Source organism: Lates calcarifer, unplaced genomic scaffold (genome assembly GCF_001640805.2).
Source record: "Lates calcarifer isolate ASB-BC8 unplaced genomic scaffold, TLL_Latcal_v3 _unitig_4500_quiver_2203, whole genome shotgun sequence".
NCBI lineage: Eukaryota > Metazoa > Chordata > Actinopteri > Centropomidae > Lates > Lates calcarifer.
Genome location: NW_026116937.1, coordinates 1 through 15189, shown reverse-complemented (window position 1 = coordinate 15189; position 15189 = coordinate 1). Strand labels below are relative to the sequence as shown.

Below are 15189 nucleotides of genomic sequence, written 5' to 3'. Positions count from 1 at the left end.
TCAAGCACCGCACCGGATCGTGCAACAAAAGAAAGCCAAACAGGTCTGGAATTTCAAAGCATTTTTCTTTCATAGATCGAACAAGGTCAGATTCACCCAGACAAACGTTACAAATTCCAATATCTTATGAGTCCTTTGAAGTGCTCAGGGTCTATAAGGTAAAAATGTCACAGGGGTTCGTTTCACTTATATTTAATCATCTCTAGGAAAAGATAATCACTTTATCCTGCGCCTCGGCTTTACATCAAAGTAAAATTTCTCCTCAAATAACCTGCAGTGCACATGGAGATGATATTGGTGAGTCAGCAGAGGAGACACATCCTTCCTCTATCCTCGCCAGAGGGCATGTCCTGACATCTATTAGCCATGTGACAGACGAACAATTCTGGGACCACAGCTCTCAAACGTATGTGGGGGTTGTTCACAGACTTCTTAAATGAATTGAATTGTTTTTCTTTCTGTGAAAAGGGTCAGTCTTGCACTTTACATATCTGTTGATTTGAGGTTTGAATAAATGTTGCTAACTTGAATCTTGACAGCCTCACTAGCATCAGAGCACCCATGATTCAATTTTTTTTTTAAACAGCGGCTCATTTGAGGGAAAAAGCTCAGGTGGAACTAATGACATTAACAATATCTCCGGTCCAGTAATTACTCCACTGCAGTAATCAATAGTGTAATTAGTTACACCTGTGTCACAATGACTCCTGTGAAAAAGCTCCATGGAACTCCATGGAAATGCTGCGTTAGGCCAAACATTAAGACATTTAAAGAGTGAAAATGGCAAACACATGCTTGCCACAACCTTGCAAATGACATGCGATGCTTGCATTTTCTGTTTTATATCATTATAAAGTGGATTCTCATCAGTTCAACAATACAACAGATGTACACAACACACACCCAGGGGCTGTAACTAAGGATTAGTTTCATAACTGAGTCATCTGTTGATGAGTTGTTTGACTATAAAATGTCAAAGAAATGGAAAATTCAAATCCAAAAACATTCTGTTTATAGCAATAGAAGACCAAGAAAACCAGAAAACATTCACATTTCAGAAGATGAAGCCAGATTTTTGCCACTCTTTCTTTTAAAAGGGGAAAAAACGATTAATTGATTAACAAATTAGCTGCCAATTAATGCCAATCTGATCCACATAAAAACGTTCAAATCCATGAGTTTTAAAGATAGCTTTCACCTACTGCTGAAACAATTTATTAATAAAATATTAGCCTATTGTCAACAAATCGATCCATAATGAACAGTAAAGTTGCAGTCCATACACTTAGCACAGACATAAATAACTTTCCCCTTCATATTCATACTGAGTGACAAATCTTTACTCTCATGTCACCCTATGACCTGAGAAACAAAAGACACGCAGTGCTACCCATTCATTTGCAGTGAGGCGATGAATGAATGATGAATGACTGAATAAAGCTGACCACACCCCCAGTCTCCTCGTTGCCTTGTTGAATGCCTCGTTTAAGTAACTGAAGATTTTAAAACAGCCTCGACACGCTGAGCTTTTTTAGACCATCACATTATCACACTGTAGCTGCTGTCAGGAGGAGGAACTGCTAGCTTGCTAGGATGTGAAACTCTAATATTAAGTCAGAATAGCCTGAGGAGAGTCTTTAACCACAAGTCCGAACATATTTCAACTACTTTTACAACTAACTATTTGTCTATTTACCTGGTTAATAAGCTGAGAAACAAAGCGAGGTTCGTCCACCAGCAGCAGCGGACACATTCATGCATGTGTGGCAGTTAAAGCGGCTGTCACTGTCGCCTCTCTCTCACAGGGAAAATATAAGTCAACAGCCAAGACCAGTTTACGACCTTCAGAAAAACGCCGGTTCAAAGTAAAAATGCGTTTTCATAAGGCGAAATCCTTATGAAGCTTACAGCAACACACAGATTATGGCTTATTTACTCACCGGTGCCTGGTACTCACCTCAAACTCTCTCTGAATGACTTGCTTGACCGGTGTCAACGTGCTATGATAAAAACATTTTCACATCCGGTCAAGAGTTTCAAAGTAAAAGTCACAATTCACTGGTGGAAGAAGTATTTTTACTTTTTGATGTAACTGCTCGGGGTGGACACACACTTTTCTAATCTTTGCTTTTCTAGTGAAATAATGGATAATTAGAGACTGTAATGACAAGAATATCATATTTAAGGGTGATCATATAAAAAATATAATATACCAGATCAGCAAATATCATAAAACAGCTTATTGTGCCTTTATTTTGAAGGTCACATCAATCGGATTCCGTGTTGCTCACCGTCATTTCTGCTACTTTGTCGTCGTTTTCTCCAGAAGCGAGTTGCTGCGCCTGCGCACATGATGATTCATATTTGTGATGGAGGCCTGAGGGAGGGCGTCATTCCGTTATGATGCTCATGACCGCTGATATAATCTGAAAATCATATTAAGTTCCACTTAAACATTTCGTTTGTCATAACGTCACTGCGTGATGACAGAAGAGGGTGGTGGTGAAAACAAAAAAAAAAAAAAAAAAAAAAGAAAAAGTAAATGCAGAATGAGGAAGGGTGACTTAATAATCAGAAATGTAGCTGATTATCACAGGCATCATCATCATCAGTACTGAAACTACTAGTCGATTAAATTATTAGTCACTGGTAGAAAATTAACCACCAACTATTTTTTGATAAACATCAATTTTTTAAAAAGTCATTTATCCAGTAAAAATGCAAAGATTCCCAAGTGTCAGCCTCTGTAGTATGAGAATTTGCTGTCATTTTCAATTTAATGTGATTATAAATTGAATATCTTTTGAGAAACTGGGCATTTTTACAGTTTTTGCTGATTGATAGAAACAAAAACTGACAAGAAAGGTTGTTAGTTGCAGTCCTTATCATCATCAAGCTTTCGAAATGTGAGCTAAACCACAAAAAGATCTTTAAAAACATAATAAGTGATAAGTTTGACTCAAACAGCTTTACAATTTGTGCAGTATATGACAATCTAGACCATTAAACCAGGCTTAAAACGCAGGCCTAAACTTTCTTTGTTCAACAATATTCACTGGTGCTAAAGCTTGTCTGCTGTGAAAATCACCTGTCACATCACCACATCATATTGTGTTTATCAGTATTATTTAACTTTAGTTAGATATGAATAAAAGAAGAAGAGATGAAAATAATAAATTCCATAATAATACTAGTCCTATTATGTTGTTAGACAAATATATGATTTATTTATTTGTTAAGAAAGTTCTCCTCTTTGTCCGGCTTGCCTATCATACTCCGTTCAGTAGTGGGATTATAAAACTCTTATCTCCCTTAATGACATTTTTTAAAAATCTCTAATGGTATCACTTACTAAGATAGAAATGACTATTTTTGTAGCAGCATTGCAAAGGGATTTACCAGGTGATATCAGTAGCAGTTAAAAGCATACCCTAGTCAGATTCACACACTCCTACTTCTTTTTTCCATTTTGAAAAAGAGTCAGATCTTTTTATCATTTCCTTTATAAGAAATGACTTGTATTTTTCATCAGTTGCTTATATAAACTATCCACCTGTATATTCAGTACTTTAGACACTTTAGATATTTAGTTTGTGAAAATGTGTAAGTGTACCTAGGAGAATTGGTGCTGTCTTAAAGACAAAGGGTAGTCACACCAAATATTGACTTTTTCATTTATTGCACCGTGTGGGAAGTTAATTAAAGAATTAAAACTATTTATAGCCCTATTTTTTTAAAGAACCCTAATCTTGGTGTTAGTGCCTAAAACTTTTGCACAGTACTGCGGCCTGCCAGAGTTAGCAGGTCCAATAAAGTTTCATAGTTTGCAGCATCCATTACGCAAAAGGTCACATCCATATGCAGCAGGTATGCACAGAGTAAGAGTGTCACCTACTGGTGGTTTACTGCTACTGAAGCCAGAAGTTATATACAGTATATTATATGTGATAATAATCGCAGTCTGTCTTTCTTTGTTTTATCCCTCTTTCTTTACTTTTCTATGTGGTTTAATTTTGAAATAATCCGCCTGATGTTTGGGAAGATATTCCGTTATTTTCCCCTCCGTTCAGCCTGTCAGGTAGTATTTACTGCTTAACTGTGTCAAAACAAAAGCGGTCTCCACAGATTACATGGATATGTTTGGTCACAGATGATTAAGGTTATTGTTAGGGCGGTGGTTGGGGTTTGGAGCTGTCAGTCACTGAGAGGCAGATTGGATTTGTACGCCGCTGCCTCGGTGCAGAAAGCCTGGGCTCTCCGCAGTGATGATAGGCTGGTTTGTTGTTGATAATCTGTCAATCTTCAACTCACAGGGGGAGAGGTCAGTGTGGCTAGCATAGCAGGCTGCACAGCAGAGCCATCCAGGAAGTCAACAAAGTTGCTAATTAACATCAGTTTCAGTTTGTTTTTTCTACAGTAGAGTTATACAACGGTATGAGTTCTGCTGCCCCTCCGGTAAGCTGCAAACTACTTACCTGTCTTTGACATGACACTGCACTGCATAAGAATATTAGCCTGCTAGCTGCGTTAGCTTTAGCCTCGCCATCGCTCTCCACCAGCTAACCGTTAGCCGCCGTGCTAACGTTGTTTGTTGACAGCCCTCACTGTGCCAAAGACAGAACAACATACCCGGCGTTAACTGTGGGCTATATTTTCTTTACTTTAAAATCGCTGACTTTGTCGTGAAGTAATGCACTTACCCTGACACAGGCTAACCAACCGCTGAAAACTTCACGAACCAACATTAACTTAGAATCGGAGAGTTTTAAGGCGAAACTGCAGGTCAGCCCCCAGTCTTATTTACTGAAGGACGAACAAAGAGAAATAAATATGTCAGGTTAATGGTGTTATTCACACGAGTTACGGTTAAAGGCAACAACTAGATGTCCTCACCAACACCAGATTAAAGCGCTTCTATATATTAAGGAGATAACACTGTTATTAATAATATTAATATTTCATAAAATATTAGTAACAAACTGAGCAACAATAATAGCAAATTAAAAATGTTATATAGATGCAACAAAAAAACTCCCAAACAATATAAAGTACAAATAGAATAAAATAAAAGATCATTAGTAAACAGTCAACAGTGTAAGATAAATAATTTTAAAAAAAGCTTGATTATATCTGGTCTTGAGGCTGTACTGCAAAACTCCTTTAAATGTTATTTAAGTTATGAAGATGGTAGGAGCTATACAAACTGTACCACAGTAGCCTTTGTTTTTCCCTTATCAGCCTCACTGATAAGGGAAAAACAATCACAAACCCTTGTTTACGTGCCTTTTTTGATTTGTTGCTCAGCTGCTCAGTGGTCTGTGTTTGATTTTGTTTTGCAGACTATTGGGGAGTTGTTCCTCATCCTCAGTGAGATGGGTTTCACAGAGGAACAGATCCAGGCAGCTGTGCAGGCGGGGCATTTTTCTGTGCCAGAGGCAGCAGAGTGGTGAGTTGACCCAGCACTTTCTCTCAATTCCACATGGTTATTACCATTCAGTAATTACTTTTTCATTACTAAAAAAAAAAGAGTAAATGCTGTGTCCCTCTCTCATGTGTTAATAGGCTCTTACAGGGTCAGTATCCACGGCACAGGTTGGTCAAACAGTCATCACAGCCTGAAACTGCATTTTCTGCTTTCAACCCACCCAAAGAGGCAGCAAGCACCTCAGAGTCACCTACGTCTCCCACTGATAGTAGAGGTATGTTACTAAGTAGTTCTGTCTATACAATATAGTTATATAGCCTTGTAAAGACTGTCTACTTTTATGTGTAGTGTCAAATGTGAATGTATTAAACAACTGTAATATCCAATAAAAATGATTTTGTTATCGTATTAATGCACGGTTGAAAATAACCTAAAGGAATGCATGGTTTGATGATGATCTCATTAGACCGTCTCTGACTTTTAACAGCGTGTCCTTCATTGGTGCTGAGACCGTCACAATCATGCAACCTCTCCCCAGAACCACTACCGGTTGAGTCGCGCATCAAACACGACAAAAGCGACTTTGAAGAACAAGAAAGACAACGTGTCGCTCAAGAAGCCAGAGCAGAGAGAAGACAAAAGAAACAGGTCAGCAGCAGTAAAAAGAAGGACCTCTGGTACCAAACAGTGCTAACTCAGCAGCACTGGCAGTTTGTTATCACATAGAGAACAAAATATTTAAAGCCAAATGTCTGATTCTTAATCTGAGAAGAGAACATCTTGTCTGATTTGTTTTGTGTTGCCAGGAGCGCGAGTTGGTTTTAAAGCGGATAGCTGAGGATCGGAGGAGCTTGCAGGAGAAGAGCCAGACCAGCACCTCCACAGAGACGTCTCCTCCTGGTGGAGGGCAGAAGCTTGGAGGAAAGATTCAGACAAATGTTGATAACAACTGCATCCTCATGGTGAGGCTATAAAGAACCTGTCTTTTTCTGATTACGGGTGTGAGAGTGATGAGTTTTTAACCCCTCATGTTTTTGTGTTCGGCTGCAGATCCGGCTGCCATCCGGCGAGTCAATGCGCGAACGCTTCCCAGCTGACGCCCCCCTGCGCACCGTCGTGGAGCACATCACCGGACGTCACCCCTCCTTGGCCTCCTTCTCCCTCCTCCAGGGTTTCCCTCGGAAACGTTTCGGGGAAGCGGAGCTTGCCTGCTCACTGCACTCCCTCGGCCTCACGCCCCAATGCTGCACTGTGCATTCAGACCACTCCTCCAGAAACGCCTCAGGATCCACGGAGTCCTGTGGAGCAGCCATCGGCAGGACAGAATGAGCCATCTCCGTGTATTGTGCCTCCTCAGCCTCATATCCCTGTCCCGGAGGGGGCGGGAGAGCAGGAACCTTTTCTCCCCCCTCCACTACCCAACCAGCTGTGGGAAGAGGCAGTTAATTATGCAGGGATCCCTGGAGTTGGTCCTTCATTCTCTGGCCCGTCTCACTTCTGGGGTAAGTATGTATGTTTAAGTTTGGCTCCTGCTCGCCATTAGCAGCACACTTAACTAAAGTTTAAGTGTCGTGATTGGATTTTTCTTGCTGAAATACACATCAGGAGTTGTTGTCAAGTTCTCACCTAAGTTTTTATGCACGTGATGATGATGATATGATGATTCAACTGGGAAGTTCATTACCCTCAAAGCCACAGAAGTGCTCCAACTATGAATCACCTAACACTGTTTATGGACCCAATGACTGGGATTTTTTTATTTCTGGAACATTATAGCTCTTCCCAGTTTGCAACTCAATTAGCTCAATATTATTTACACATTACTTAAAAAGCTGTTAAGTTACTGAAAGACGTATCTGGTGCTCTACAGGGCGAGGCCAGAGGCTGGTCCCTGGTAATGCAGAGGAAGCTGTTGGCATAGAGATTGATGAGGAACAAGAAGGAGAGGAAGAACCACCTCACATGCTCAACGGTACTGCTCCCTTTTTCTGGGGTTGTAACAGATACTTTATCCCTCCCTTGACCTACATTTTGCTTTATCCCCCCACCCCCCTTTCTCCTCCCCTCTTCCTGTTTCCACGTGTCTCCACTTCTTCATGCACATAGAACTTTTTGTTCCCTCACGTCAGAAACAGATGACCCCAGCCCCTTCACTTTTAGCTGTTGGAGTCACGTTCATCCAGTTTTGTGCTGTATATTGCATAAGTTTCTCGGTTGCCCCAGTGATGTGTGTCATACGTAAGAAAGATTAGGATTAGGAAATATGTAGGTGAATGCCCCTTTTTGTCAAACATACAGTACACAGGGTCAGAGCTGCTGAGCCCCACCAGTTAGAACTGAGTTCCCTAAGCGCTTGCAGCTGGTCCACCAATCATATTCAGTTCTGCAGAGCATGTGATTGTGATATAGTATTCTGAATGTGTGCCGGGCCAAAGAGCAAGAGTATCTTATTCACAGTTGAAGCTAGTCGTAGAAGAATCAAAGATCCAGAGCAAAAGATGCTTATTAGAGGTGTGGGATTCACAATTGGAAAATTAGTTTTTTCACTGCAAGGCTTGATGGATTTTATATTAACAGGCTTGTAACTTGTATACACTATATGGGCTGGTTTTAATGTCATCTTGGTGAAACTAGATTGGATTACGGTTGTCACTTGTGTAATTTTCACAGGAATGCCAAGGCTGCCTTTCTTTCCAGAGAACAGGATTCGAGGAGGATTTGAGCCCAGGCACCACTGGCCAGAGCAAGGAAATCGACTCAGGTGGGTGTCTAGACAGAGAAGCACGCATATAATGTAAGAGCTGTAATGTACTTAAAGGTGATACTACATCCCTGGGACAGATTTTAAAGTGTGTGGCAGCTGCTGTAGTTGTAATGAGTCATTCGAAAAGTACTACAGCATGGGCGTGGCTCTGACAAAATTCAAACTAGGTGGACAATAAAGTAATAAAGTGTTGTAATGTTATCCAAATGAATCCTACAACAAGACTAAACCATGCTACGGGCTCTGTGAGGCTGTATATAGGTTCAGTGATGCTTTAAGCTAAATGGTAATATTAGCATGCTAATGTGCTCACAGTGACAGTGCTCAAATGGGAGTGTTTAGTCATAAACTGAGGTACTGGACAAAAAAGGTTTAGAAATCAGTGTATGTAGCTGTGCTCACATAATACGACCATGAAATATGTTATATACGTGTGCAATATGTGTGTGAGAGATAGTTATGTGCATGTTTCAGGGAGGCTCCAGCAGAGGACCCAGCAGAGCCTGAGGATGCAGGAGGCCGGGTGGCGCCTGCAGCTGCAGGTCAGGCTGCAGTGGAGCGTCTTCTCGCCGTGCAGAGAGCTGCACAGCAAGAAGACCTCCCTGCCTCCCAGGGACAGCCATCACCGCCTAAAAGACCCTTCAGGACACCCAGTGTGCCATCCCTATGTGCCTTGGCCATCCGTGCAACTGTGCACCTCATGACTGGTGAGTGTCCAGTCATAAGACTTGCAGATTTTCCGGAAAATGTGTCTCATTGTTTTGTTTACTCACTGTGGTCAGTCTCGGCTCTGTCTCTACCCTCTCAGCTCCCAGCATGCAATACAGCAGCAGTCTGGCATGCCTGACCCCGGAGCTAGCAGAGCTTCTGCTCAACTACATGTCCCGGGAAAGGCTCCTTCGTCCGCGCACCCTGGAGCTCTTCTTTGGCTGCCCATTGCAGAAATTTGTTCTTAACTGCTACCCTTACTCCACCAATGAGCTCCTGCGGCAGTTAAGGGCCTTTACAGCGCTGAAGCATCTGAGTCTTGTCAACTCACCTCTCATCACTGGTATAAAGTTTTATCGAAGGATGTAGTTTCTAAGCTGTTTGCTTTTGTTTTACTTCTACAACAAGTCTGGTCAATGTCTGGACTCCATGTTAATCTCCTGAACTTGTTCCGTCTAGACTCTGGTCTGTCGATCCTGTCCAGCCTGGTCAAACTCCAGTACCTCAACCTCGCTTCCTGCAGCAAACTGACTGACTCCTGTCTCCAGCATATCAGAGGTTGGGCTTCCCACAAACAGTCTTGTGAACAAGGCTCAGACTGTTATTATATGTGGATAACACATTATGTAACACCACTTTACCGGCAATTACAGTTACGTGCAGGAATGCCAAGTTCTGAATGTTAAGCTGCTCTGTGTTAAGTACTGGTATTTAGTGTTAAATGAGGTTTTGCCTTTCTGATTTTCTCATGTACTGAAGTACTTTTCCTCTTCCCCTGTTTTCAAGGTTTGAAGAGTCTGTGTTTCCTGTCACTGGACCAGACCAAAGTGACCGATGCTGGGATGGTGCTGTACCTCCAGTCGGCTCCGTCCTGCCTCTCTCAGCTCAGCCTGAACCAGACGGCAGTGACAGAGGCTACATTGGTAGTCCTTCCCACCTGTGTGCCACAGCTGCGACTTCTCAGCATCAAGCAGACTAAGGTACGTTAGCTCTACTGGCACAGTCCATACCACCACTTTTGTTGCAGTGTGAGCTTGAGTAACAGCTATTAACACTGTGTCTTTTCCCAGGTTGAGGATGTCTCGGCTTTAGCAGAGCTGTCCAGCCTGCAGACTCTCAACCTGGATGGGACAGGTGTGACAGAGGTGTCACTGAAGCACCTTGCCACCCTCCCTGCCCTGTCTTCCCTCAGTTTGGCGGGAATTCCTGTCGCTGATGGCAATCATGCCCTGCAGATCATCTCAGGTGAGTAAAGGGGGGTGAATCAAAATGATCCAAGTCTGTGTCGGATTAAACTCTTAGTAAAGGTTTCTATTTTCCTCCCAGGTCTAAAGTTGACTCACCTCACCCTCCCTGGACGCCACTCTGTGAACGACACTGGGCTGTCACACCTCTCTACCCTGTCTCTGCTTTTGGAGCTGGACTTGACAGACTACACACAAGTCACAGACCTGGGAGTCAAACAGCTCTCCACCATGACCAGGTCATTCTCATACTCTTATTCTCTACCGTACAATACTGTACCTTACATATAACAGCCAAACAATTCTTTGAGTACTTCTACAACAGGGTTATTGTGTATATACTGTGTAGGCTGAAGAAGCTGTCACTCAGCAACACTCAGGTGACAGATGCAGGACTTCCCTCTCTGCGTGGCCTGCAGGAGCTGCAGGAGCTGTGTTTGGACCGGACAGCAGTCACAAGCCGAGGAGTGGCTGAACTCATCGTCTGTCTGCCGCATCTCCAGGTGACTCCACTGGTGGAATCTGTCTATTTGACTGACTGTGGGATATCTTTGGGTTAACTCATTGTATATCACCTTTAACACTGGTTCTGTTCTAACCCTGGGTTATCCTGGTCATTAAAATTCAAGGATTTTCTGTTTTTAGGTGTTGGGGTTAGCCAGCACTCAGGTGGGGGACACGGTAGTGAGGAGAGGTCTGATCCGTTGCAATCAGCTTGTTAAGCTTAATCTCAGCCGCACACGGATCACAGACCACGGTAAGGTCACACACTGCACCCACTGGCCTTTTCTTTATCTGACTCGACCTTTCGCTCGCTTGGATGAATAACAGTGTATGTTTATTTATCTTCCTCAGGTCTGAAGTTTCTGAAACACATGCGCCTGGCTCAGGTGAACCTGGATGGCACCGGCGTGAGTCTGATGGGTATCGCGAACCTCCTCTCTTTCACCAACATCAGCAGCATTCGGGCCAGCAACACCCGTGCCATACCCCCCGATGAGGTGTCAGACGAGGAGTGAGAGGCCCAGTGAGCGTGCATACCTCCGGCCGGTCCACGCGTTACCGTACCTGAGCACGCCTCCGACTCCTGCTGTCCTGTTACAGCCCCTGAAACATGCTGCCACCAGGACACGCACCTGGAAACAGTGTAACCGAAACACTCCTTCAACTTGCACTGTTTCAACTGCAGCTAGTGCCACTAATCTGTCAATCACGCACGCTAAGTTGAAATCTTGAACGGGAGCCTTGTGTTTAACAGTTAGGCCATTTATAACGTTTACATATATAGAATCAACCAGTATTTACTCACATACACTGCAGCCCTTTGTCCTTCTGACAAACTTTATAGCTTTAAAGCTTTATGTGCAGCCTTATAGGTTGGAGATAACTGCATTTCTCCTGGTTGGCACTTGTTGAGCCGACTGGCAGAAATATACTTTATGTTGGAAATGTAACGTATAACACAGCATGTATTTTCAGACTGTAATGACTAACATAATGACTTGACTAGAAAGTAAATGACAACCTAATTGTCAATTTAACCAAATGTGGTTGAAGATGTTTTGGAAGAATGTGAAGGCAGATAATGTCTTCCAATCATCATTTTGTCACTTTTAGTAGTGGAACTAACATTGATTTTTTGAGCTGTATTCATTTCATATTGGATTTATCTGAAATTAATTGCCTGCTGGGAAAACAAACACACACTATTGAAGGCCTGCTGATGAGCTGACAGCATCAGCCCAGTAGTGATAATCTTAATTTTCAGTTTAACACCATAACACAATAAGCTCTGGTGAAGAAAGGTAAAAGATGTTGGCTGCTGTTAGTTTACAAGTGGCTTCAGATTCACCAAGAAGTTTGGGATGTGTTTGCCATTAAACGGATGAATGCCCAACACATTTCCATTCCAGTTTTACCTGAACACAGCTGTTGTAAGTGGCTTTAGAAAAGGCGTCAGACTTCAGAATTCATTATGATTCTATAACTTTTGGAATCACACTTGTATGAATGGTGAAAACTAAGAATTAATTTTCTTTTAACTGCATCCTGGAGATGCTCTGGCCTCAGTTGATATGTTTTATAAGTGGCTTTCAGGTGACCTTCTTTTATTAATTTTGGTTTGCCAAGAAATGCTGTTTTTCTTTTGGGACAGCTTAGCCATTTTTAGTTACCTGGAAAACTGGGTGAGCAGCATACACACAGTGTAGTTTAGTGGCTTTAATAGGAGACAGGATCTATGCAGCCATGGGGCTCACCAAGTCAGAATCCAAAGCAACTTCTTATCACTTCAAGTTTTGTCCTCTTGTTTACAGAGATGTAAAATAGTTTATTTTCCCTAAAAGCTTTTGATTTGTGGATACAAGCACTGTATTCATGAAGTTTAAAATGAATAATAAAGTCTTCTCAATTTAAATATGCTGTTTTTATGTTCTGTTTTATTCAGACAAACCTTTATTGCATTACATTGTTAAATAAAGGCAGAACTGCTTTTACACGGGAAAAAAAAGTCAACTTTTAAATATCATAAAATATGACCTAAAAGCTGCCTGCATAACATGTTGGGATAAAACAGAACATTTGGAAAAATAAAACTTTTCTATGAAGACAGCACAATGGAATGCATTCCAAAATGCACTGAGATGCTTCAGGTGAATCAGCCAATCAGAGTGCAGCCTGAGGTGAGGGGAGAGGAGGGATTGGGTCGGGTTCAGCACGGTGCAGCACTGTCAAACCGCAATGGAAATACAGTACGACATGTAGAAGAGACGTGTCCAATAAGATGCATAAGAGATTGTTTCAGTTCTTCTTGTTAGGACATTTCCTGCAACGCAAACCCTGCTCGTCTCCTTAAGGAGCTCGCAGGTCAAATGCATGATGCAGGAGAAAAGGAGTGGCTCAGAGTGTGATGTTGCCTTAGATGTCATGCGCTTGCTGCTTTTCGATCTTAGATTTCAAATGCTCCTTATATGCCAGGATGTCTCTATTCCACTTTGTGATGGTTTGATTCTCCACACACCCAGATCTCCTGAGCCACCTGCGAAGAAAAGATGAAGATTATAGGTGCTAGCTACAACTGGCTAACTTAAAACCTTGTGTTTCTAACAAAATATTAAATGAATCCACATGAAACATACCTGCTGAATTAGCCTGAAGTCGTGGCTAACTAGCATCATGCCACCCTCAAACTCGTTGACTGCCTCTGCTAATGCATCAATAGTCTCGATATCCAGGTGATTGGTGGGCTCATCAAGGAACAACATGTGAGGGTTCTGCCAGGCCAGCCAGGCAAAACACACCCGGCACTTCTGACCATCTGACAGGTTCCTGATTGGACTGACCTGGAAGACATTTCAGGTGGCAATTTAGAGACAACTACATGCCGAGAGAGAGAGCGAAAAAAAAGATGGACTAAAGTTTGCCATGTAGCATCCTCTGGAAAAACCTCTCTCATTCCCACCTGCTGTTTTCCTGTCAGGCCATAGCGACCAATGATCTTCCTCATCTCCTCCTTTTCTTTGATCTCAGGGAAACACTTCATCATGTACTCCAGAGGAGACAGGTCCAGCTCCAGCTGCTCTGTCAGATGCTGTAACACAAACAGAACCATAGGAGAATTTAATTTTACTGTACAAGCTACTTCATAATAAAGGCCATACCATGAAATTTGAATCTTGATTCAGACTGAACTTTAACAGGTGTTTTACCCTGGTGATATCTGCCAATTTGACGTGAGAATGTTTGCGGATCATGCCATCAGTGGGTAGGAGCTAAAAAGAAAAATATCAAACTTTAAAACTCTGAAAACAACTGCAAGTTGCTGCAGGACACTGGGGAACTATACTGTACCAACCTCTCCCATCAGCAGCTTAAGCAATGTGGACTTCCCTGCTCCATTGGGCCCCACCAGAGCCACTCGTGTATCCAAGTCAATACCAAACTCCAGGTTTTTATATATGTGTGGCTGCAGGAAACAAGGACACGAGTGAGACTGAGAAATAAATCCATAATTCAGTGAACAAAGCTCTGTCTATGTTGCCGTATTAACTATACTCACTGTGTTGTCACTGTACTTGAAGCTCACGTTCTGAACCATGATAACCGGAGGAGGAATCTTCCCACAGGGAGGAAAATAAAATGACAGAGTCTGTGGAGGACAGAGGAGGTATTAGCATCATGACAGTAAACGTACATGTGCCCCACCCAATGTATATCACGGGGTCAAAACCGCTGCTGGCCTGTAACGCTGTACTATCAGTACCTTGTCATTCACAACTCGTTCAGTCAAGCCTGACGCCACCATCTTCTGCAGTGTCTTCTCTTTGCTCTGTGCCTGTCGTGCCAGTTTTGCAGAGCCGTGACCAAACCTGGCTATGTAATTCTGGATGAGAGAAGGGATGTAGACAGTACAATGAGTACAAGTCATGATTTCTGTATTATACTATAATAACAGCATAATGATTGTTTGTAGAAATGACTGTGCAACTCAACACAAAAGGAAACACTTATAGGGTTTGTGGTAGCCAGACCCTGTCACATGATCATCTTAGTTACTACATAGTTGCCTAACCATGAGCCACACTTAAATATAGTGGCATTCATTGTATAAAATAGCACCCTGCCTTTTTTCCTCCAAAGAAAATGTTACTTTTCATTAAAAACGTATTAATTCTGTTACAACTTCCCAATTACTTGCAGTGGAAACCTTCCACCACATGGTGTCCCCCATTTACCTTCATGTGTGCTATCTGGTCCTGTTCCCAGTTGAAGCGCTTCATCTGGTTCTCTTCCAGCTCCTCTCTGGTCTTCACATACTGGTCATAGTTACCCTTAAAATAAAAATAGATTTGCATGGTCATCCAACAGGCCGTCATGCAGACACATAATTAGTAACAGCCTACCCCCAAGTTTCCTTATTTAGCATGATGAACTCACAGATGGCACAGCCCATTCAAGACACTTTAAAGACCTTCCAAGGGATGCTAAGGCTGATTTCCTTTCTGGCACTGTGCTTCTTAATTTTGCTTTAAGGCACCAGCAGTGGGCTC

General features: G+C 42.4%; 2 protein-coding genes across 2 annotated transcripts; one reads left to right on the top strand and one right to left on the bottom strand.

Annotated features, from left to right (window-relative positions):
* Window positions 1–5178: 5178 nt before the first annotated feature.
* On the top strand, window positions 5179–12557 carry LOC108899975 (uncharacterized). The gene is made up of 18 exons (XM_018700730.2): window positions 5179–5187; window positions 5340–5446; window positions 5563–5699; window positions 5964–6073; window positions 6232–6387; window positions 6476–6546; window positions 6596–6927; window positions 7296–7397; window positions 8096–8186; window positions 8664–8896; window positions 8998–9240; window positions 9357–9455; window positions 9684–9877; window positions 9968–10142; window positions 10224–10380; window positions 10491–10644; window positions 10787–10898; window positions 10997–12557. Exons 1-18 carry the CDS (start codon window positions 5179–5181, stop codon window positions 11158–11160), a joined length of 2646 nt encoding a protein of 881 aa, XP_018556246.1. The 3' UTR covers window positions 11161–12557.
* A 121-nt stretch (window positions 12558–12678) lies between these two features.
* On the bottom strand, window positions 12679–15033 carry LOC108899976 (ATP-binding cassette sub-family F member 2-like). The gene is given in 9 exon segments (XM_018700731.2): window positions 12679–13153; window positions 13155–13178; window positions 13279–13482; window positions 13602–13730; window positions 13849–13911; window positions 13995–14105; window positions 14199–14288; window positions 14403–14522; window positions 14875–15033. Coding segments are annotated over 9 exon segments (978 nt in total). The 5' UTR covers window positions 15016–15033; the 3' UTR covers window positions 12679–13057.
* Window positions 15034–15189: the final 156 nt, after the last annotated feature.